At 39.4% G+C, this 22,938-nt stretch overlaps 1 protein-coding gene across 1 annotated transcript in view; it reads left to right on the top strand.

The window, feature by feature from the left end:
• The first annotated feature begins 14,210 nt into the window (after positions 1–14,210).
• The window catches only part of ZNF326 (zinc finger protein 326), a 38,228-nt gene continuing 29,500 nt past the window's right edge, over positions 14,211–22,938 (top strand). The window contains exons 1-5 of the mRNA XM_004478046.4: positions 14,211–14,394; positions 16,874–16,918; positions 18,562–18,597; positions 18,694–18,805; positions 20,888–21,293. Coding sequence (XP_004478103.1) covers positions 14,379–14,394; positions 16,874–16,918; positions 18,562–18,597; positions 18,694–18,805; positions 20,888–21,293 — 615 coding nt within the window. The 5' untranslated portion in view covers positions 14,211–14,378. The remainder of the gene's footprint in view (positions 14,395–16,873; positions 16,919–18,561; positions 18,598–18,693; positions 18,806–20,887; positions 21,294–22,938) is intronic.

Here is a 22,938-nt window from a genome sequence, read left to right as displayed (position 1 = left end):
TGGTTTACTGAACTGTGGAGAAACTGTGACTCATGCTTCCCTCCCAGTTTCTCCTCATTGTAATGAAAATTTTTATCCTTCATCCATTTGTGTATTGGAAAGAGAAAAATTGTTTTGTAAGTTTCAGAGGTCTGTAGCAAACAGGACTTTGATCCAAGACAAATTGTATTTCTTTAAATTGATTGTGATATGAGTTAGTACTTGCATTGTTACTGATTTAAGTTTTTTTCAATTATTGTAATGTCTTTTTAGAATTCAGAGGGCAGAATTTGATATAGTTATGAATTCCAAAAATAGATATTGGATTATGTTTGTAATCTGGTCTGTACCTGGGCATGGTTAAGTTATGATTAGGGCTTTGATTGGGCCACATCATTAAGGCATTGAGTCCCCGCCCCATGGTAAGTGGGGACTCACAGTTAAAAGATATAGGAAAGGGAAGCGGATTTGGCTCAACTGATAGAGCATCTGTCTACCACATGGGAGGTCCAGGGTTCAAGCCCAGGGCCTCCTGACTTCTGTGATGAGTTGACCCATGCACAGTGCCGATGCGTGCAAGGAGTGCCATGCCATATAGGGGTGTCCCCTTTGTAGGGGAACCCCATGCACAAGGAGTGTGCCCCGTAAGGAGGGCCGCCCCATGCAAAAAAAAAGCAGCCTGCCCAGGAGTGGCACCACACACACGGAGAGCTGACACAGCAAGATGATGCAACAAAAAGAGACACAAATTCCTGGTGCCACTGACAAGAATGCAAGCAGATACAAAGAACACACAGTGAATGGACACAGAGAGCAGACAATGGGCAGTGGGGGGAAGGGGAGAGAAAAAAAAATATTTTTAAAAGAAAGACATGGGAAAGGACAGAGTTGAGGAGTTTTTGATGTTGGAGTTTTGATGCTGGAATTTGGTGCTGAAATCTTAACCTTGAGCTCCAGGAAGTAAGCTCACAGAGGAAAGAGAAGCTTGCAGCCATCGGCAGCCATCTTGCTCCAACACATGAAAATAGACTTTGGTAAGGGAAGTAAGTTATCACTTATGGCCTGGTATCTGTAAGCTCCTACCCCAAATAAATACCTTTTATAGAAACAAACAAAAAAAATTCACCCAGCTTAAGTTATCAAAATTTAGCCAGGTAGTCATTAATGGGGTCACATATTTTTTCCCAGATGTGGGGCTAAAGAGAGACCTAAAAGCAGTTTTCTCCCTGCAGTTTCCTGGCTATCTAGCAGATGGAGCTCATCAGGGAAACTTTCAACCTCTGCTTTCCCATGTTCATGGTCTGGCCAGAGTCAGGATTCAAAACAGTCTCTGCTGGCTGAATTCACTGACAAAAAAGCTCTCCAATGTGCCCTCACTCTTCCCTTGTAGCAACTGAAAAGGAAAAAGATATCTTGAGCCAGGGTTTTATCCAGGCTTAATGTCTTGAGGGTAGGGAATGGGAGCCCTTCCTGGCCACCTTGGGGGTTTAGTAACCCATGTTTATTGTTTCAGGTCCTTTGTTTCTCTGTCACTAGCCCACTTGGGGGGTTGCAACACTGTCCTTGTATGCTGACTCCCAAAGCAGTTCCTTTGGACAGCTTTTCACCCTATCTTTGTTGTTTTTGTAAGAGAGTTTTGTCCTGCCTACCTTCTCCAAAGTCATCTTAGAACTCCCTTTTCACCCTTTTGACAAAATTCTTTGAAGTGCAAATTATTTAATTTTGAGGCTCTCCCATTTATTGATTTTTTTCCCCTCTTTTTGCTCTTGCTTTGAGTATAAGGTTTAAGAGATACCTACCTACTACAAAGTCTTGTAGCTGTTTCCCTGCATTACCTTTTAGGAGTTTTATGGTCCTGCTTTTATGTTTAGGTCTTTGATCCATTTTGAATTGATTCTTGTATAGGGAGTGAGATAGGGGTCTTCTTTCATTCTTTTGGTTATGGATATCCAGTTCTCCCAGCACTATTTGTTGAAGAGACTGTTTATTTCCAGTAATGTGGACATGGAAGGTTTGTCAAAAACCAGTTGGATGCAGAGGTGAAGGTTTATTTCTGGGCTCTCAATTCTATTCCACTGATTGATATGTCTATCTGTATGCCAATAACAAGCTCTTTTGACAACTGTAGCTTTCTTTTTTTAAAAAGATTTTCTTTCTTTCTTTATTTCTCTCCCCTTCCGGCCCCCCACCCCATTGTCTGCTCTCTGTGTCCATTCACTGTGTGTTCTTCTGTGTGCGCTTGCATTTTTGTCAGTGGCACCAGGAATCTATGTCTCTTTTTGTTGCATCGTCTTGCGTCATCAGCTCTCCATGTGTGTGGCACTACTCCTAGTCAGGCTGCACTTTGTTCGCACTGGGTGGCTCTCCTTGCAGGGCACACTCCTTGCATGTGGGGCTTCTGTATGCAAGGGACACCCCTGCATGGCACGACATCAGCACTGTGCATGGGCCAGCTCACCACACAGATCAGGAGGTGCTGGGTTTGAACCCTGGACCTCCTATATGGTAGATGGATGCTCTATCAGTTGAGCCAAATCTGTTTCCCCACTGTAGCTTTTTAATATGTTTCAGGTTCAGGTAGTGAAAGTTCTTCCAGATCACTCTTCTTTTTTGGATGATTTTGGTTATTCCTTTTCTTTCTTTTTTTTTAAAGATTTATTTATTCTTTGTTTATTTCTCTCCCCTCCCCCCCCATTGTCTGCTTTCTGTGTCCATTCACTATGTGTTCTTCTGTGTCCACTTGAATTCTTGTCAGTGGCACCAGGAATCTGTGTCTTTTTTTTTTTTTCTTTTTAGGAAATTCCTTTTTTAAAAAAAAATATTTATTTATTTCTCTCCCGCCTCCCCCTGTTGTCTGTTCTCTGTGTCTATTTGCTGCATGTTCCTCCCTGTCCGCTTCTGTTGTTGTCAGCAGCACAGGAATCTGTGTCTCTCTTTTTTTTTTTTTAAGATTTATTTTATTTATTTATTTCTCTCCCCTTCCCCCCACCCCCACCCTGGTTGTCTGTTCTCTGTGTCTATTTGCTGCGTCTTCTTTGTCCACTTCTGTTGTTGTCAGCGGCACAGGAATCTGTGTTTCTTTTGGTTGCGTCATCTTGCTGTGTCAGCTCTCCGTGTGTGCGGCACCATTCCTGGGCAGGCTGCACTTTCTTTCATGCTGGGCAGCTCTCCTTACGGGGCTCCCCTTCGCGGGGGACACCCCTTTGTGGCATGGCACTACTTGCACACGCATCAGCACTGCGCATGGGCCAGCTCCACATGGGTCAAGGAGGCCCGGGTTTGAACTGCGGACCTCCCATGTGGTAGATGGATGCCCTAACCACTGGGCCAAGTCCGCTTCACCTGTGTCTCTTTTTGTTGCATCATCCTGCCATGTCAGCTCTCCATGTGTGTGGCATCACTCTTGGGCAGGCTGCACTTTTTTTCACACAGGGCAGCTCTTCTTGCAGGGTGCAATCCTTGTGTGTGAGGCTCCCCTATGCAGGGGACACCCCTGTGTGGCATGGCACGCACACATCAGCACTGCACATGGGCCAGCTCACCACATGGGCCAGGAGGCCCTGGGTTTGAACCCTGGACCTCCCATGTGGTAGGCAGACACTCTATCAGTTGAGCGGAATCTGCTTCCCAGATTTTTATTTCTTTAAAGGGGGCTGTTGGAATTTTGATTGGTATTGCATTTTTAAAAAGATTTATTTTATTTAATACTTTCTCCCCATCCCATTGTTTGCACTCACTGTCTTCTCTCTGTTTGTTCCTTGTGTGCTCATCTTTTTTAGGAGGCACCAGGAACCCAACCTAGGACTTCACATGTGGGAGGGAGGCACCTACTTGCTTGAACCACTTCCGCTCCCTGCTTGTGTCTCTCATTTTGTTTCTGTTTGTGTCTCTCATTTTGTTTTCTCCTTCTGTCTCTTCTTTGCATCATCCTATTGCATCAACTCACTGCATAAGCCCATTGCATCAGCTTGCTTGCTGTCTTGCTCAACTTCTTTAGGAGGCACTGGGAAATGAACCCGGGACCTCCCATATGGTAGATGGGCGACCAACTGCTTAAGTCACATCCATTTCCCAGTATTGAATTTAATCTATAAATCAGTTTTGGTAGGATTTACATCTTCATGATACTTAGTCTTCCAATTCATGAACATAGACTATCCATTTGTTTAAGTCTTCTTTGATTTCTTTTAGCATTGTTTTGTAGTTTTCTGTATATAGGTCCTATACATCTTTGGTTAAATTGATTCTTAGTTATTTCAGTATTTTTGTTGCTATTGTAAATGGAATTTATTTTCCTGACTTCCTCCTCGAATTATTCAATACTAGTAAACAGAAATGTTACTGATTTTTGTGCATTGGTTTTATCCTGCCACTTTTCTAAACTTGTTTATTAGCTCAAGTAGCTTTGTTGTAGACATTTCAGAATTTTCTAAACATAGGATCATTTCATCTGTGTATATTGAGAGTATACTCTCAATATACTTCCTTTCTTCCTATTTTGATGCCTTTTTTTCTTGTCTAATTGCTCAAGCTAGAATTTCTAGCAAAATGTTGAGTAACGGTGATAACAGTGGGCATAATTGTCTTGTTTAGGATTAGAGGGAAACCTTTCAAGATTTCCCTATTAAGTATGATGTTGGCCGTGAGTTTTTCATATATGCCTTTTACCATATTGAGGAATTTTACTTCTATTACTATCTTTTGAAGTGCTATTATCAAGAAAAGATGTTGGATTTTGTTGAACACCTTTTCTGCATCAATTAAGATGATCATGTGATTTTTTCCCTTCAATTTGTTAATGTGGTGTATTATGAACAAGTTGATTGATTTTCTTATGTTAAAACAGCATGGCATAGCAGGAATAAATTCCACTTGGTCATGGTGTATACTTCTTTTGATATGCTCTTGAATTCTATTTGCAAGCTTTTTGTTGAGAATTTTGGAATTGATGTTTGTTAGAGATTGGTCTGTAATTTTCTTTTCTTGTAGTATCTTAATCTGGCTTTGGTTTAGGGTAAAGTTGGCTTCACAAAATGTGTTCATGCTTTTCTCTCCTCTTCAATTTTCTGAAAGAGTTTAAACAGATTTGGTGCTAATTTTTCTCTAAATGCTTTGTAGAATTCACTCGTGAAGTCATCTGGTCCTGGAGTTTTCTTTGCTGGGAGATTTTTGGTGACCGATTCAGTTTCTTTAAATGTGATAGGCTTGTTGAATTCTTGTATTTCTTATAGAGTGAATGTAGGTTGCTTGTGTGTTTCTAGGAATTTATCCATTTCATCTATGTCATCTAATATTTTGGTATACAATTTCTCATAATATCCTCTAATGATCCTTTTTATTTCTTTGGGATCAGTTGTAACCCCCCCTCCCCTTAATTTCTGATTTTATTTATTTGCATCTCCTCTCTTTTTTTTTCTCTGTTAGTCTAGCTACGGGATTGTCAATTTTATTGCTCTTCTCAAAGAACCAGCTTTTGGTTTTGTAGATTTTGTCTATAGTTTTTTTGTTGTTGTTGTTGTTCTTTTATTTCTGCACTAATCTTTGTTATTTTTTCCTTTCTGCTTGCTTTGGTATTGGCTTGCTGTTCTTTTTCTAGTTCCTCCAGGTGTTCATTTAGGTCTTCAATTTTAGCTCTTTCTTCTTTTTTGATATAGGTGTTTAATGCTATAAATTTCCTCAGCACTGACTTCGCTATATCCCATAAGTTTTAAAATGTTATTTCCTCATTTTCATTCTTCTGAATATCTTTACTAGTTTCTCTTGTAATTTCTTATTTGAACTGTTGATTGTTTAGGAGTGTTTTGTTTAGACTCCACACATTTACAAACTTCACCTTTTCTGTCTCTTATTGATTTCTTGCTTCATTCCATTATGATCTGAGAAGATGCTTTGTATAATTTCAGTCCCTCGGTGCCAGGGAGGCTCATCCCCGGGTGTCATGTCCCATGCTGGGGGGAATGCATTGCATTTTCATGCTGAGTTTGGCTTCCAGACTGGCCACATTTGAGTAACATGAAGGCTGTCAGGAGGAAACTCCCAGGCACAGTGCTGCTCTAGGCCTTGTTCTTATTTCAGGTGTATAGGCTCACAAGCATAGTCATTAGTATCAGGGGCTCACTGTTGGACCCTCATTCCTTCTTGGTCCTCACCGTTGCACCTGGGGAACTGCCGCTACTCCCCTAGGGACCATGACAGAGCACCCCCGGCCAGGAACCCAGTACCCCCCCAGCTGTTGTTTTTAATTGTTGCCACTATGAGTATATCCAAACATTTCCATGCACCCTGGACATATGCTCTGTATAACTCCCTGTCAACCATATATCACCTGTCAATAACATCCCATACCAGTATTCCTCTGTTGCCATTGTTGAACCACTGTGATGCAAAACTTCCTGAAAAGTGAAGCCCAATATAATGTCAGGATCCCTTACTAGTAAAATGGAATATAGCGATGGGTTTAAAGGTTAGATATAGAATACGTATTGATTTGGAAAAATTCTACATCCTATCTTTTTCTTTTCTTTTTTCCTAATTATTGAGCTTCTCTTCACAAGAGCCTTAGATCACAGTAATTCATATATACAATATACAGTACTCCCACACATCCACCATAAAACCTTTTCCCTTCCACAGCGATATTCTTATAACTTATTCATATCATATTTACTTAAACTGATGTACAGACTCTGAGACAATAGCTTTCAAACAAGGTGACATCTGTGCTTACATTGTGGTCCATACTTTAGGATATACAGTTTTCTAAATTTTTAGTTATCCTATGTTTTACATTATGGTTTACATTATTAGTCAGTCATCCCCTATATGTTTTTGGTGTAATATTACATGTTTTATATCCATCCTTGTGTACTCTCGCGAAACTCCTCTCTTACCCCCACATTTACCTTGGTTCTATCCATTCAACATCCATTTTCCCCTCCCCTTGGGGCCCACAGCGACAGCCAATCTCCACTTCCCGAGGAGCCACGTCCAGAGATACTTGCAACAGTGTTCAGGGCCTGACTTGCTCAACTACCCTAATACCCTGAGAGCCATCCTTTCTCTCGAGAGATACATTTCCCTCTTTTTTGATGGCATTAGTCCTCCCCAGGATGTGGGTCTACCCCCACTCTCACTACTTGGTCTCTATCCAATGGTACAACCCACCCTGGCAAAATGAGCATTCAGACATTGCCCAGGAGTCCGTCCCATGTCAGAACATCCCCTCTCCCAGTGTCTTCTTGATGCCCTGATGTCATACTGTATTTCAATTGTTGATTCGATTTTAGGAGATTTTTATGTACTCTGTTGATTAATTATCTCAAATTTTGTGTCTCTTGGGCTTTGATACATTTCTTTGCTTGGGCCATTTTTGCCATTTTCTAAGTATGACTTGTAAATATTTGCTGATGTCTAGGCATCTGATTTTTTTAAAGAAATTTTCCACCTACTGAAGTAAATCACTAAATCATAAACATACATAAACAATAAGTTTATAGTAATATTTGCAAACTTACAAAACAAACATACATAACATCATACAGGGCTCTCATACCTCACCCTACCATCAACACCTTGCATTGTTGTAAAACATTTTTAACTAATAATTAAAGAGCATCCTCAAAATATTACTATAACCATAGTACCTTACGTTTGGTATAAGTCACCCCCAACCCACCAGTAGTGGTTTGATATAGTTATGAATTCCAAAAATAGATATTGGATTATGTTTGTAAACTGATCAGTACCTGAGCATGATTAAGTTATGATTAGGGCTTTGATTAGGCCACATCACTAGATAAAAGACATCACAAAGGACAGGGTTGAGGGTTTTTTTGATGTTGGAGTTTGATGCTGAAATATTAAGCTGGAGCCCTGGGAAGTAAGCATACAGAGGAAAGTGAAGTAAGCCCCAGGAAGAGAGGAGCCCTGAGCTGGAAAGAAGCAAGTCCTGGGAAGAGAGAAACCCAGGAAACCTGAACCCTGGTAGACATTGGCAGCCGTCTTGCTCCAACACATGGGAATAGATTTTGGTGAGGGAAGTAACCTATGCTTTATGGCCTGGTATCTGTAAGCTCTACCCCAAATAAATACCCTTTATAAAAACCAACCAATTTCTGTTTTTTTGCATCAGGACACCTTTGGTTGACTAATACATCACCCTATTATTATTACTTTATATCATTTATATGTGAACATACATAAACAATAAGTATATAGTAAAAGTTGTGAATTTACAAAGCAAACATGCATAACGTCATGCAGGGGTCCCATACATCAACCCACCACCAATGCTTTGCATTGTTGTAAGACATTTACTACAAATTAAGAAAGAATATCATCAAAATCTTACTACTAACTATAGTCCTTATCTAACATTTGGCGTATTTTCCCGCCAACCTACCCTATTATTATTTTTAAAATATATTTTTATGACCAAAGTTGTAAACTTATGAAACAAACATCTAGGTATCTGATTTTGAAGGTGAGTTTACTCTGATGCTCAATTTCTCTCTCTTCTGTAGGGATTTAGTGGCAGGAGGCTGTGTGTTACTGCCATTCTTTCTTTCTTGGTTGTAGCAATTCTAGTTCTTTAGATTTGTCCCTGATGGTTGCTCAAATCTGGACCATGGACCAGTAATGGTTGCACACTCACTTCTAGTGGCCTTTGGGAAGGAGGCTGTAAAGGCTCCTGTAAAGGCTTTTGCCTCTCTTATTTACTTTTAATTTCATCGCATGCACTTCTGTGGTCTGCCAACAGATGGTGCTCTTTGATAGCACTCTCACGTCAAACCTGGTGATAGTGTTTTTGCCACAACCAACCGCAACAATGTAACAGAGGATCCTACCTCAAGGCTACTCAGAGCCTCTCAAAACAAGTTTCTCAGAGGCTGTTCTCCAATGTTTCCTGGCAGCCTCACCCCTTTTCCTGTAGGAATTAATTGCACTCCCCTCCACATCAACAACCAACAGTCCTGGTCAGTAGGGGGTTGACTGAGAGGATTGGATCCATTTAGTTCTGAGCTGGCTCCCAGGACAAAAATGGCGTGGCCCCACATTGCCTGAAAGGGCTCCTGGGACACAGCAGACCAAATTTGTTTGCCAAAAGCATAATCAGCTTTAGGCTGCATATCCTTTTCTCCTCTCTCCTAGGAGGTGTACCTCCTATGAACCCCTCTCGATAGCCACCAATCAGAGACTGGAGAATTCAAAGCAGTCTGCTCCTAATATGTTTTCTTTCAAGATTCTTTTCCTTTGTCCCTCTCTCCTCTGGGTGGTGTCCAGGCTTCTCCTGGTGTCCTAAACCCTAGAACACTTTTTTCCGGGTCATCCTGCCTGTCCTCTTGCTTTTTTTATGTAGAGAGGTGAGTTCTGTGACTCTCTAATCTTCTTCCATCTTCCTGAAAGTCTGCCCATATTCTTAAAGTCTTTCCAGCAGGTTTTCCCACCAGCCCTTCTAGTATGACTCAGTTAGACTTAGGTTTTCTTATTTGTTCCCTGAACATAGTTTTTTTGTTTTTTGTTTTTTTTTGTTAAAAGCCTTTTTAGCTATTCACCTTCCATTATAGGTACTACCTCTGTTAATAGAAAGTTCCTCCTGTTTGCTTGAAATAAGGAAGTCCCCTTTGGGAGTCATAATACACCTCAACTTGTTGAAGTTAATTAAATTTTATGTTGAGAAGTCATATTACTATTACTAGTAATATTACACATTACTATTCCCAAGAATATTACTTGGGAAGTAATATTCCCAAGTTGAAAACTATTTAAAGCATCATGCTTTCATTTTCTCTTATCTATCATATTCCTAATTAGCTGTAAACACTTGAAGTGGTGTGGCAAGGGGAGTATGGTATTTAAGGATAACATTTTCTATCCCCAGTGTTTTACTACACTATATTGGGATGCCAGACTCTGGGATGATAATGAGATTACTTTTATGCATTTCTTTTTGTATGTATGTCCTGTCTGGAAATCCACTTTCGTTTTCTAATAACTAAACTTTCTGGGGGAGCACCGTGATGCCAGCAGGTATTAAGAGTAAACCAGGGGAGCAGATGTGGTTCAAGCAGTTGAGTGCCTGCTTCCCAAATGAGAGGTCCTGAGTTCAGTTTCTGGTGCCTCCAAACAACAACAACGACAACAACAAACAAAACAAATGAGAAAACCAACTCAGGGGAGCCGATGTGGCTCGGTGGTTGAGTGCCGGCTTCCCACATACGAGGTCCCGGGTTCAATCCCTAGCCACCGGTACCTCAGGAAAAAAAAAGTAATCCAGACAAAGTTAGAAAGGAGACGAGGTGTTCTGCTGGGAAGTGAGACTGGTGACAGCAACAAGTTAAGCATTTGTTTGGTCTTTTAAAAATTAAAATATTGTAATCTAAAAAAATAGTGCCAGTCACATAGCTGATGTTCAGTAAAATACTTGATGAAAAATTGAATAAGGGAAGAGCTTGATAAACTCTTAGGGGATTACGTTTCTTTATGGGATAAGACCACCTGCCTCTGTAAAAGCACATCCTATTTGGGACAGAGGAAAGAAGGGGAGAAGAGACATGTATTATTCTGGTTGTCCACACATTGGTGCTGAGGTCAGGTTTCTTCCAGAGTTAGGAGTTCCCCGTTTGACAGTTTTCTTCTTTCAGGTTGTGTGTGTGTATGCGCATTTATTTCCTTCCCATCATGCCAAGATCTGAAGACCTCAAGTTACAGAGGATAAATCGTGGAAAATAATAACAGGGAAAAAGTAGTTAAAAAATGGTCAGGGAGAGCTCTGTTGAGTTTTGGTTTCACTTACTTTTTTATTTTATTTATTTTTATTTTCTTAAAGTTAATTGTTTCACTTACTTTTATTCAGTTTTACTGAGTATCTAATATGTGCTTGACACTTAGGACACAAAGGAGTGAGACTCGGTTCTACTTTCAAAGGGCTTACAGTTTGATGTGTGGAGACATAAAGCCAAACAAAGTGTTCAAAGCATGGGAGAATGAGCTATAGAAGAGGTTAGCCTAGGGAACACAGAAGACGGCTTCAAATAGGGCCTAGGGTCTGGGACCAGCAACAGCGGCACCTGGGAGCTTGTTAGAAAGCAGGATGTCTGGAAGAGGTTGTGGCTCAACTGACAGAGTGCCCACCTACCATATGGAGGGTCCAGGGTTCTATACCCCGGGCCTCCTGACCCATGTGGTGAGCTGGCCCACGCGCAGTGCTGCTGTGCGCAAGGAGTGCTGTGTCACTCAGGGGTGTCCCCCGTGTAGGGGAGCCCCATGTGCAAGGAGTGTGCCCCACAAGGAGAGCCACCCTGTGTGAAAAAAGTGCAGCCCACCCAGGGCGCTGCAAACACGGAAAGCTGACGCAGCATGATGATACAATAAAGAGTGACATGGATTCCCGGTCCCACATGACAAGAGTGCAATCTGACAGAGAACACACAATGAATGGACACAAAAAGCAGACAACATGGGGGAAGGGGAGAGAAATAAAGTAAAATAAATCTTAAAAAAAAAAAAAAGAAAGAAATGCAGGATGTCCACTCAACCCCGGTGTTAGGAATGCCCCACTGCAGACTGAGTGAGAATCTGAGTTTTAGCAAGATTCCTAGGTAATTTATATGTACTTTAATGTTTGAGAAGTACTGGCAGTTGTGTCTTAAAGGAAGTAAGATCTGCGCTGTGCTTTGAATACAATTAAGATTAACAAGGTTGTGTCCCAAGCAGGGGGAACACATAAGCAGGAGTTCAGTGGCATGAAAAAGCCAAGGAGTGTTTTGGGACTGCAAATTGAGAAGCAGTCTTTATCCAAAGGGAGGAGGGAGGCAGCAGGATGTAGGCGGGTGGCAGGGGTGAGGCAGGGGCCATATCCTGCAGCATGTGCTCCAGTTAAGGAGCTCTGACTTTACCCAATCCCTGATACTCATGGATAACATGTTCAGATTTGCAGGTAGATCACTGCAGCCTAGAGACAGAATGTCAAAGCCAAAGGACAGAGAAATTAACTAGGCAACATCTGCCATAGTTTGGGAGAGAGATTATGAAAATCTAAACTTAGGTAGTGGCAGTAGGGATAGAGTGGAGAGGATAGGCTTTTTAAAAAATTTTTTTTATGTTTAAAGAAGCTTTAGATTATATAAATGTTACATTAAAAATATAGAGGATTCTCATATGCCCCACTTCCTCCCTCTCCCACACTTTCCCACATAAACAATATCTTTCATTAGTGTGGTACATTTGTTACAATTGGTGAACATATATTGAAGCACTGCTACTAACCGTGGACTATAGTTTACATTATAGTTTACACTCTGTCTTGCACAATTTTGTAGGTTATGACAAAATATGTAAAGGCCTGTATCCATTGTTGCAGTGTCATGCAGGACGATTCCAATGTCCCCAAAATATTCCATGTTACACCTATTCTTCAACTCTCCCTCCCCTCAGAACCTCTGGTGACCACTGCCTTTATATGAATGATAAAAGTTCTTCCATTATTAGAATAATAATTTATTTAATAGAATAATCATAAGTCTACTTTAGTCCATTGTTCATTCTCCAATCTTAAGGATTTTGGGATGGTCATGCCCACTCGGTTTCTAATTGAGAGGGGGCTTAGATCCCATGGGGCAGATGGATGGAACTATCTTCTTGCACTTGCAGACACTCTTTGTCCTTGGGATGGGCGTTGTCCATCATCATCAACTTGTTAAGTTGTCCTGGGTGAGTTCAAAGAACTGGAGAATAGGTGTTACCACTCTGCTGAGATTCAGGGCTCATCTGGCACATGAATGGACCAAAGATTTAAGTCTCTGGGACATATATTTAACAAGTATAATGTTAATTATAGGTTCAAATAAAAGGGGCAGAAGAGCCATGTGTAGGGAAACTATAAATGAGTCTAATTCTGTTACACTGGGGAGCATAAATTCCAAAGGCCCGCTCAGGTGCCGAATTCCTGAGCTTGTCTGCCCTGCTTATAGTGTCTGGATGTCTCTAGGGCGAGAAGACAGGTTTAAGAAGCTTTAGGAGGTAATAAGTAGATGAACGACTTCACTATAGATTTGGGGACGGGAGGCTGGGGGAGGACAAACCTTGACTGGATGAGTCACAGATTTCCGGCGCTGATTACTAGGCCCTTGCTCATGGTGCCACCAACAGGGATGAAAGAATACAGGAGGATGAACGGGTTTGAGGAGGGAAATTATGACATGTTCAACAATTACAACAGGTTCAATTCAGGTTGAAAGAAAATATGTGTAAGAAGGAAAAAAGGCCAGAAAAGGGTGAAGACAGAAGGAAAGCAGTTGAGGAAAAAATAATGCCCTGTGCAGATATGTGGCTACAATAATATACATAGTTTGTCCAGTGTGTTTTGCCTTCAGTTATATCCAAAAAGAGGCACGGGCAACTTAGTTGCGCCCTGAAGAGCAAATAATTTGATACATGGTTTCCTATCCAGTGGCCAACTCATTGGTGTATTAAATTAGTTCTATTAAAATTGTTATATCTGCATTTCAAATTGCTCCAGGTCACAAGGACCAGGCGGTTGGCCTTTCCCATTTTGCCTTGTGGGTGAATGACTTTGCCCACGATCCTGCGCACTATTTCCAAATAATACAACGTTATTATTATGAGCGTGTGTGTTCGCGTGTAATCATCTTTCAATCTTTCAATCATCTGGGCGATTCCTGTCCCCATGTATCTTCCACGGCTGCGAATTTTAACAGCATTTTTGCTTTACACCTTAAAATCCGAAACTTTGCAATATCCTGTCTTGGATCACTACCATAAATACTTCCTATTTGGCAATCTGCTCGCTTCTGCTGATAGTTTTAAGAACGTTCGGAGCTTCTGTGTCTCCACGGCAGAAACTCATAAATACTTCTTTATTTTCTGACCAGAATTGTTATCCAATTAAAAAGCTAAAGGCAGGCGCGTGGCTGGTTAGTTTGGTCAGGAAGAGGTATACTAACCAGAGACTTTCGCTCTTGCCAGGGTCAAATATGGCGGAGTACAGGAGACACTTGGAGAGCGTATCCGGTCCGTCTTCCCGCTACCCTCGCCAGTCTTCGGCGCGCCGTTTCCCTTCCTTCTTCTTCTTCTAACCTTCCTTTTGCCCTCGGCGGCTCCTGAGGGTCAGTACCCCCGCGCGCGACCGCGGACCGGCTTCCCGCCCCCACACGAGGGCCCGCCCTCCAGCTCACGTCAGCCAATCGCGGGCCGCGCTGGGGCTGCTGGTCGCTAGGCCGGCCCCGCCTCTCCAGGCTCACTGTGGCCTGCGGCTCCCGGGCGGGTGGTGCCGTTTTCTGTCGCGCGAGCTTGTCGTGCGGGATCGCGGGTCGAGGGTGCTCACTGCCGGCCACAGCCCAGCCTAGCGCCGCCGAAGCCTTCGGCTCCCAGCCTCCGCCATGGACTTCGAGGACGGTAAGCGTCGCCTCGGGCTGGTCGCCGAGCCGGGCGGGAGGCGTGGTGGCCTGCGCCAGGGTCTCCGTACGGTCTCAAGATGGCCGTGTGGGCTTTGTTCTGCCGGCCGGTGCTGGCCCGCCGCGGGCCCAGCACCCCCAGGCTGCTTAACCTGGTCCCCCGCGCCGGGATGGGGTCTGTTGGGCGCCAGCTGCCGTCGAGAACCCGGAAGTTCCGTGCAGGCCTCGTAGTGGGGGAAGGACGCGCGCAGAAGCGATGGCCTCCGGGCTCAGGCCCAGCGCTCGCCCCGTCCCCTGTACTTGGAAATTGTCCCTGCGCCAACTTCTTTCCTCGGTCAAAGGGGCGCGCTTGGGCGCCTACCCCACCTCGTCTCGCCTTCGCTTCACTGCGGCGATCCAGACCATTCATTTAGTTAATCCTCAGCTCCAGGTTACTTCTTGCCAGATACGGTTTACAGAGGCTTGTCCAGGGCGATGTTCTCTTAGATTAAGAAGAGTTTAAAAGGCGTGTATAGGGTGTAGAGAGAGGAATCTATGCAAAATGGAAACCAAGATGGTTCTGTTTAACCAACGGGGATAGTCACCTAGTCGTTAATTCCGGTTTTGAAATACTTCTGTGAACCAAAACGGTTCTCCTGGTTTGTCTATGGAAGAGGTCTAAGTTAGTCGGAATTCTGGCACAGCAGGCACGGAATGCCCTTCAGATTCAGGCCTGTTCCCAGCCGCCTGTGTTGATCTTGACTGATCTGTATTTTAGCAATACCTTTCAGTCGTCTCTCACATCAGTTCTTTAAATCATTCCTCCAGCTCTAAAACAATATGAATTTGGTCTTCATCTTGTCTTCTAATCTTTCCCAACTTTTATAGAAAGTTGGTTTTGTAGATGAAATGGTATAAATGATAGCATTAGGGAGACATGGAAAAGGGCATGGAAGAGGAAACTGGATTTAATCCTAAGTAACCAGGTATTTCTAAATAAAACTAGTTCACTAATAAGTTGTAAGCCCCTAACCCCACAAAAAATTATCTTTAATATTCAATGAGGTGTGAGCTCGGCATGTGAGTTTTTCTAAGTGATCTTTTGATTTTTGATTTGATTTTATGCTACAAAAAGTTGAAGCTGTCAAATCTAAGTGTGTGTGTGTACATACAGAAATATATATGACAGGGGACTGGAATAACCTTTTTGTGAATACTTTAAAATTACTTTGAAATAGAAAGTTTAGCTGTTAAAAATAGAGTACTCTGCTGTTTTGTTTTATTTGGACTTTCACTCATTTTTATATAGATACCTTGAAGTGGTGTGAGGTGGGCATGAATTTTAAAAATATATTATTGGGAAGCGGATGTAGCACAGTGGTTGAAGAGGTTTTGAGTTCGATCCCTGGTACCTCCAAATATGTGTGTGTATATATATATATATATGTATATATATATATATATATATATAAAAATTTTGTTTTCATGCTAAAGTTTCATGACCGCACCAACAACATCCAAGGAACAGCAGAGGCTACCAAGGCGGGGGTGGGGGATAATGGGAGCAGATCTCTAACCCCCCACCCCTCCCCATAGGCAATGAAGGAATCACTTGTCTGTAGAGAATTGAAAAACTGTAATACGGTTAAGTATGTCTGCTTTTTATTATTACCATGTGCCTACAATCCTAATCAGTATCAGTGATAAATTCTAAACAATGTCAGTGATAAAATACACCCTCTTGCAGACTGTCCATCTCCACTCCCCACTACTGAATTTGGAGAATGGAATTTTGCTAACAGTGTATCAATCTATTCCTGTGTACTGTAGCAGTTTTGTTGTAACCAAATGACTACTGTATTTAATTTCAGTATGTATTTGTAAAATTAACCCAATTGTATTAACATTCTTTAATTAGTTTTGGCAAGGAAATTTGCAATGTGTATTTCCAGCTTTGCCACATCCTAAATGGATATAGCTCATGCACAAATACAATATATGCATATGTTTTTCTTAGATAAGACTTTGAAATCTGTAAGAGCAAATTAAGTGATTTCCAAAAAATTATATCGTACATAGAATCAATAATCAGATCTCTGTTTTTGCATGATTAAAATTTTATTGTGGTAACAACAAAATTTCCCATTTCAGCCATTTTTAAATTTTCTTTCTGCATTATTTGGTACATATTATATTTAATCTATCTGTTCTATTTTGTTTGGTATTAATGTGTACTGGACCCCCTTTTTTGGCTGCTATTTTATATATATATTTATATATCTCAGGTGTTATAATCTCATTTTCACATAATTTTGGGGAGACAGTGAAAAGATGTGTTTTCCCAAATGGGGTATTAATTGCTAATTATTTGTACCCCATTCTTGCAGATAATTGAGTCAATGGCATTTGAAAACTTATGTTTTTTTCTGAATAGATGTGTACACAGCTTTGAATTTTGTTAATGTGGCACTAATTCTTTTTTGTTAAATGTGTCTTCATAGATTACACACACTCTGCTTGCAGGAATACTTATCAGGGCTTTAATGGTAAGTATTTTTTTTTCATTTGCTTTTAAATTTGTTGAGGAAATATATTTCAACTTTCCTCTTCATAGCCATAAAAATGAAGTATCAATGTAAAAAACCAATTCCACCTTGTTCCAGTCATTGTTTTGACTCTTACTATCTCACTTCTCAGTGTTAATGTTGTTAAGATATTTGAATTTGGAAATTTTGAGTAAAAAATATTAAGGGTTATTCAGATTAGTTTGACTGTTTCATTTGAATTCTGATTCCTTTAATTTATTCCAAAAGGCGCTGACTGCATTCTGAGTGATAAATGACAAAAAACTGGCTGGATTCTTTATGTTGAATTAGAGGTTTTGGTGTTGAATAATATAGTTTATTATTGTCTTGGTCAATAAAGTTCTGCTGTAGTTTCACTTTTTTTTTTTTTTTGAGGTAATTTGCCTTTGTGCATCCAAATGTATCAATATATAAAAAGAAGTCTAGTGGAGCCCATGAAATCCCATCATTTATTGATATAAACATGACATTAGTGTTGTGACCACAGAGCTACACACAATCGTGAGAGTTATGAAATTGGATGTCATTTTGATAGTTATAAGAGATATGTCTCTGTCAGACAGGATAACTCAGAAAAGAACCCAGAACAGTTCAAAGAGATTTAAAATCTTTATATGAAGGACCCAAGGGAGTGGATTTAATATCTTGACTGCCATAATGTTTTAAAAAATACAAATTAAGGTGTTTACTCTGAGTATATTACTATATTTATTTATACATAAAATTTGGGGAGAATGATAATAAAGGATTTTATAAGAAACACATGCTAAATGGTTCCTATTTTTACATTTTTATAGTCATAGTGAATTCATTTTGTTACCTCTTTTGTTTAGGTAGAATTGCATGTAATAAAACATACATACTACGCTTATTACATTTGAATTTTATTTTAGTGATTGCGTTGTTAGAATTCACATTCATTCCTTTTATTCAAAGTATTTGAGTATTTTAATATCTGTTGAGTCCTCATTATTTACAATTATGTTACCACCGATTGGCTTTTCCTTTTTAAGTGAACTATTTCAGTTATTATGAACAGGCTGATTGAAAATGTGGCTGCTTCTGAGCTTTAGACATTTTGAGAGGAATTATCTGCAGAAAACCTATACTTATGGCAATATTTTGCCTTTTGAAATGAACTAAATGCTGACTTTTCTTGAGGATAGGATTTGTGTTAATTTTATCTTTATGTACCCTGTAGTGTCTAAAGCAGGACATTATGGTATTCCCCTATAAAATAAATACAGGCTAAAGTGAAAATAGTTCTTATAATTACTATATTCTATAATATGTTTTACTTTGAAACACTGGGTTTTGTTAACGGATGTGATTTTTCAGTAGATTATCCTTTGTATGTTTTTCTTCAATGTTTAGCACAAGTTTAGCCTAAATTTTTTATTTTAAGAGGCACTGGGCTTGAACCTGGGGCCTTGTACATGGGAAACAGGGACTCAACCACTTAGCTAACATCTGTTTCCCATAACTTAAGTGTTAATGCTAAATTAACTGTCTCAGGTGACTGCTTTGAATATCTAATTGCTTTATGCAGAGATTGTTAAAGAGAATGGCATATTTTACTGACTTTCTTATTCACTCCATTTTAGGAATGGACCGTGATTATGGCCCTGGATCTTATGGAGGTCTGACATTCCAGGATATTTATCTAAAAATTCTTCTTTTGAGTGCCAGTAAAGGTGAGCGTCATTTAATTTTTTTTCTTTTTTAAACTCTTATAGGGATGGATCGTGATTATGGCCATGGATCCTATGGGGGTCAAAGATCCATGGACTCCTACCTAAACCAGTCATATGGCATGGACAATCACAGTGGTGGTGGTGGGGGTAGCAGGTAAATTGCTTAACCACTTGGCCAAATTATTAGACACCTGTTAAGATTCTGGATATATTATTTTAATTTAAGTGTACCTTAGATATGTTATGATAATTTGACCTTCACTATTTGCTATTGAATAATCACCTTAAATGTTGAAAGTGCTAATTAATGGGTATAAAAATTATTTAAAAATCCCTGAAAATTATTATTATTGCACTATAATAGAGTAAGATGTTCTGTCTTTACAAGTGAACTTTTTTTTACTTCTTTAATTTTTAACTTATTTTTATCATTCAGAATGTTCTGACCAAAAGATAGAAGGTGTTATTGGAAATATTGTGAAGCTTTTTCTTAATGATTTAAAAGAAAGTCATTCTTACTGTGGGGTGGTATGTAAAGCAGCAAAGCAGTTTTGACCAGATTGGGTTTAAGTAAACCACCTGAGCAACATTAAGTTTTGGAGACACATTTAAGATAGGTATTCTTTTACTTTAGTTTTTGAAGTAAGGCACAAGAGCATATCATAAAAAAATATTTGCTTTTCTTTAAATCATATCCAGCATACACCAAAAACATTTGTGCTGTGTAGGCTGGGAGCATTGTATTAAAGCCATGAATAGTATACCTTTGCTTATTTTAGTAAACTACAGTTTAGGTTGTATTTATATCTCACTGTTGATATTGTGCAAAGCTTAAACTTTAGTTGAAAAGCTACTGACTTTAGGGTTGACCACATTTTAGACAAAGGGGGTCTGCATTTTGAAGCACAAAGAATCCTACTGAATATTAGTAAAAGTAGCTAGGAGATACTTGAAACCGTCGTCCTTTTTTTATAAATTGAAGAATCCGGATTCCTTAATGATGGACTGGATGATGCTTACTTTCCTTCTTTCTGCTTCAAGGGTGTCACTATGGTGTGTCACTATTGTAGAGAAAAATCTAGAAAATTAATGTGATAGATGTTTTGAAAAAGGTAGTTGGAAAGAGAATTTTTATATGGTTAGTAGGATTCAGAAGTAAATAGTACCTTCTATTTAGTAATCTGTAAATAATTGAAATAATATAACACATTTAAATGTTTTAATATATCAGTTTTTGCTCCTTTTACATTGTAAATGTAATGTGCATAAATATTCCAATAGATGTTGTCATTTATCTCATGTGTAATTGTGAACCTTTATTCAATTGTGTTGTATAAGATAACAAGCAACTTTTGTAATCCATGTTTTAGATTTGTGAGAAGATGATATGTTTATTTTGTTGGTTCTCTACCAAAACCATGAGGAGACTGTGTGCTCCCTTTTTAGAGTAGCTTTTTGTGATAATTTCCTGCCAGGAAATAATTTTTCAAATAATTGAAGACATTATAAAGTGTATTCTTTCTCATCTGCCTTGAAAATTCTTATGTATAGGGTATATATGTTGGTGATCTTTTACTTTATACTTTGTTTATCCTTCTAGATTTGTTAGATTTACTAGTCTATACATAAAAAGTGATTGAGGATTGATTATTGACCTTTGCCAAAGTTTGGCATTGTCACGTTTTATGAGATAATCCACAAAATTTTGTCTACTACAGATGCAATGAAGCAGTTTTGTGATTATTATTTGAGTGTGCAAAAGGATCTGTTCTATGTCACAAATAGCCTACATCTGTGTTGTCTTCAATTTGTATCCCTACTGAAAGCCAAACTATTGTAAAGTCTATGTGTTTTTAATATTAGGGATGGATTCAAAGAAAGTTTGACTAGTTCGTGAACTTTAGCAAATGACTTTTTCCCAAGACTAGGGCTGGGCTTAAAAAATGACAGACAAATCCTTTCTTTTTAATAAAATGGAAAAGCTGCTGAAAAAGCAGATTTTTAAGCTAAGGTTTATTAAACTTGATTATATTTAGAAACTGACTCAGATAGCTTTCTGTCTGGTCACATGTTGAAATGCCCAGCCCTAATCAAGTGTGAACAAAATTAGAACTGTGCAAACCAGTATGGTATAAATGAATTTTAGTTGATAATGTCAACTGATAATTTGTTTTTTGACTTGTCTAACATTAGTAAGCTTACTTTTGTTTTTTCCCTCACTGTGCAACTTTTCCAGGTTTGGACCTTATGAGTCTTACGACTCCAGGTCTTCTCTGGGTGGGCGAGATCTGTACAGATCTGGCTATGGTTTTAATGAACCCGAACAAAGCCGCTTCGGAGGTAGTTATGGTGGTCGATTTGAGAGCTCCTACCGGAATAGCCTTGACTCTTTCGGAGGTAGAAACCAGGGCGGGTCTAGCTGGGAAGCACCTTACTCCCGTTCAAAATTGAGGCCTGGGTTTATGGAGGACAGAGGAAGAGAGAATTACTCTTCCTACAGCAGTTTTTCTTCACCCCATATGAAGCCTGCACCTGTAGGCTCTCGGGGGAGAGGAACGCCTGCTTATCCTGAAAGTACGTTTGGAAGCAGAAACTATGATGCTTTTGGAGGACCATCAACAGGCAGAGGCCGAGGCCGAGGAGTAAGTACAACAGAATCTTTTCAGATTCTTTTCACTAGTCACTCTTTTAAACCCTTTCAAGACCATGGTTTTCAACTAGACTAAACACTGTTCATCCCAGTGTATTTTGAAGGAAAAGCTGAGTCATAAACATACTTTTTAGGTTGACTGTAAACGTTTTTCCAGCACCTTAGAAAATAAGTGGCAGAAATAGAAGATGGTTGTTCATAAACTTTTGCCAAATCTCCCTTTATTAAAAAGGTGAGGATCTTAGGTTTGGTCTAAAAGGGGTTAAAAGGAGTTGCATTTTTCCTTGTGAACACTAGCGGTTTTGCTGGTGGGATAGTTCTTGGATTATTGTAAAAGGTAACTGAACCCTTTTTGAGCATTTGAGTAGGTTAAAGGTGCAATGTATGATAAAATGTTTATACTTTGCTGCTAAACTCTGGCAAGTAGGATTTCTTTAACGCTTCGTATTTCACATTAAACACGAGACTAAAAGTTGGCAATAGTTTAGGGTACCTTAACCATGTTTACATGGTGAAGGAGTTGATGTGTATGATAGCTTGTAGAATGATTTGCGTTCAGTTTGATTTTGCCAACTCTCTTACAATATGTCCTATTGCTGGTTGTTTTATTTTCCCTTGTGTCACTAGCTTTACTTCTGAGGAATAATTTTCTACCTTTATAAAATGTTTATGGCTCCTTCCTAGGAAATAATATTTTGTAATTTATTGCTTAACTAGGCAAATATGCTAGTCCTCAACTGTTCAGCTTCCAGATACATAGTATAAAGATTATGCCCTATATTCTTAGGTAACTTGATTGGCATGGCATTTTATCTAGTAAGTGTATGTAGATTTTGGGGGTATTATGTAGGTGATCATAGGAAGAATATTGTATCTTTGCTATAATGTAAGAAATTTTTAAAAAGTCAGTTCTTTATATCTCTTTTCAGAGGGAAATACTTCTGATAAAAAATGTAGGGCACATGTTTTTGACTGTTCTATTAGTGTACGGTACCCACTGTAGTTTGTCATACTTGTGTAGAAATTTTGCATTTGTAACAGTTACTCTTTACTTATGTAAAATGCATTGCACCTTTAATGGGTATTTAATGAAGATTTTTTTCTCATGTGACTATATAAATTACCTGGAAATACTGCATAATTCAAGTCTACTAGGTTAGGTAGGTATTCCTAAGCATAATGTACAGATGTAAGCAACTGATACGTTGCTATTCCACCAAAATTTATAATGAGTAGGTTAATTGAAAATAATTGGGATAGACTTTGGGTTTAGAAATTTGAAAATCCATTCCCATTTGAAAATTTGGAAAACACTCAACATTTTCCATGGTGTATATTATTTTAGGCAAAGGTTTTTTCCTTATTGAGACTTCAAATACAGGTTTTCTTTCATGATAGTAAAACATATTCTTGTACCTTGTATTCACTTTAGTCTGAATGGACTTTTCTTTCTTTCTTCCTGTTAATGAAGTAGATGAACCAATAGGACCTTTTTAAATCTTGACTTGTACAATTCCCCTTGGATCCTTCAGATTACTCCTCAGTCTTTATCTTCTAAAAGTAAGGTTAGCAGAACAAATTTCTATGGACATGTGGCCTCTTGGTGTAGTAGATTTTATTATTGGCAAGAAAAGAGG

The sequence above is a fragment of the Dasypus novemcinctus genome, chromosome 9 (assembly GCF_030445035.2).
Source record: "Dasypus novemcinctus isolate mDasNov1 chromosome 9, mDasNov1.1.hap2, whole genome shotgun sequence".
Lineage (NCBI taxonomy): Eukaryota > Metazoa > Chordata > Mammalia > Cingulata > Dasypodidae > Dasypus > Dasypus novemcinctus.
Note: the sequence above shows the minus strand (reverse complement) of the source record. Positions and strands in the feature narration are given on the sequence as shown.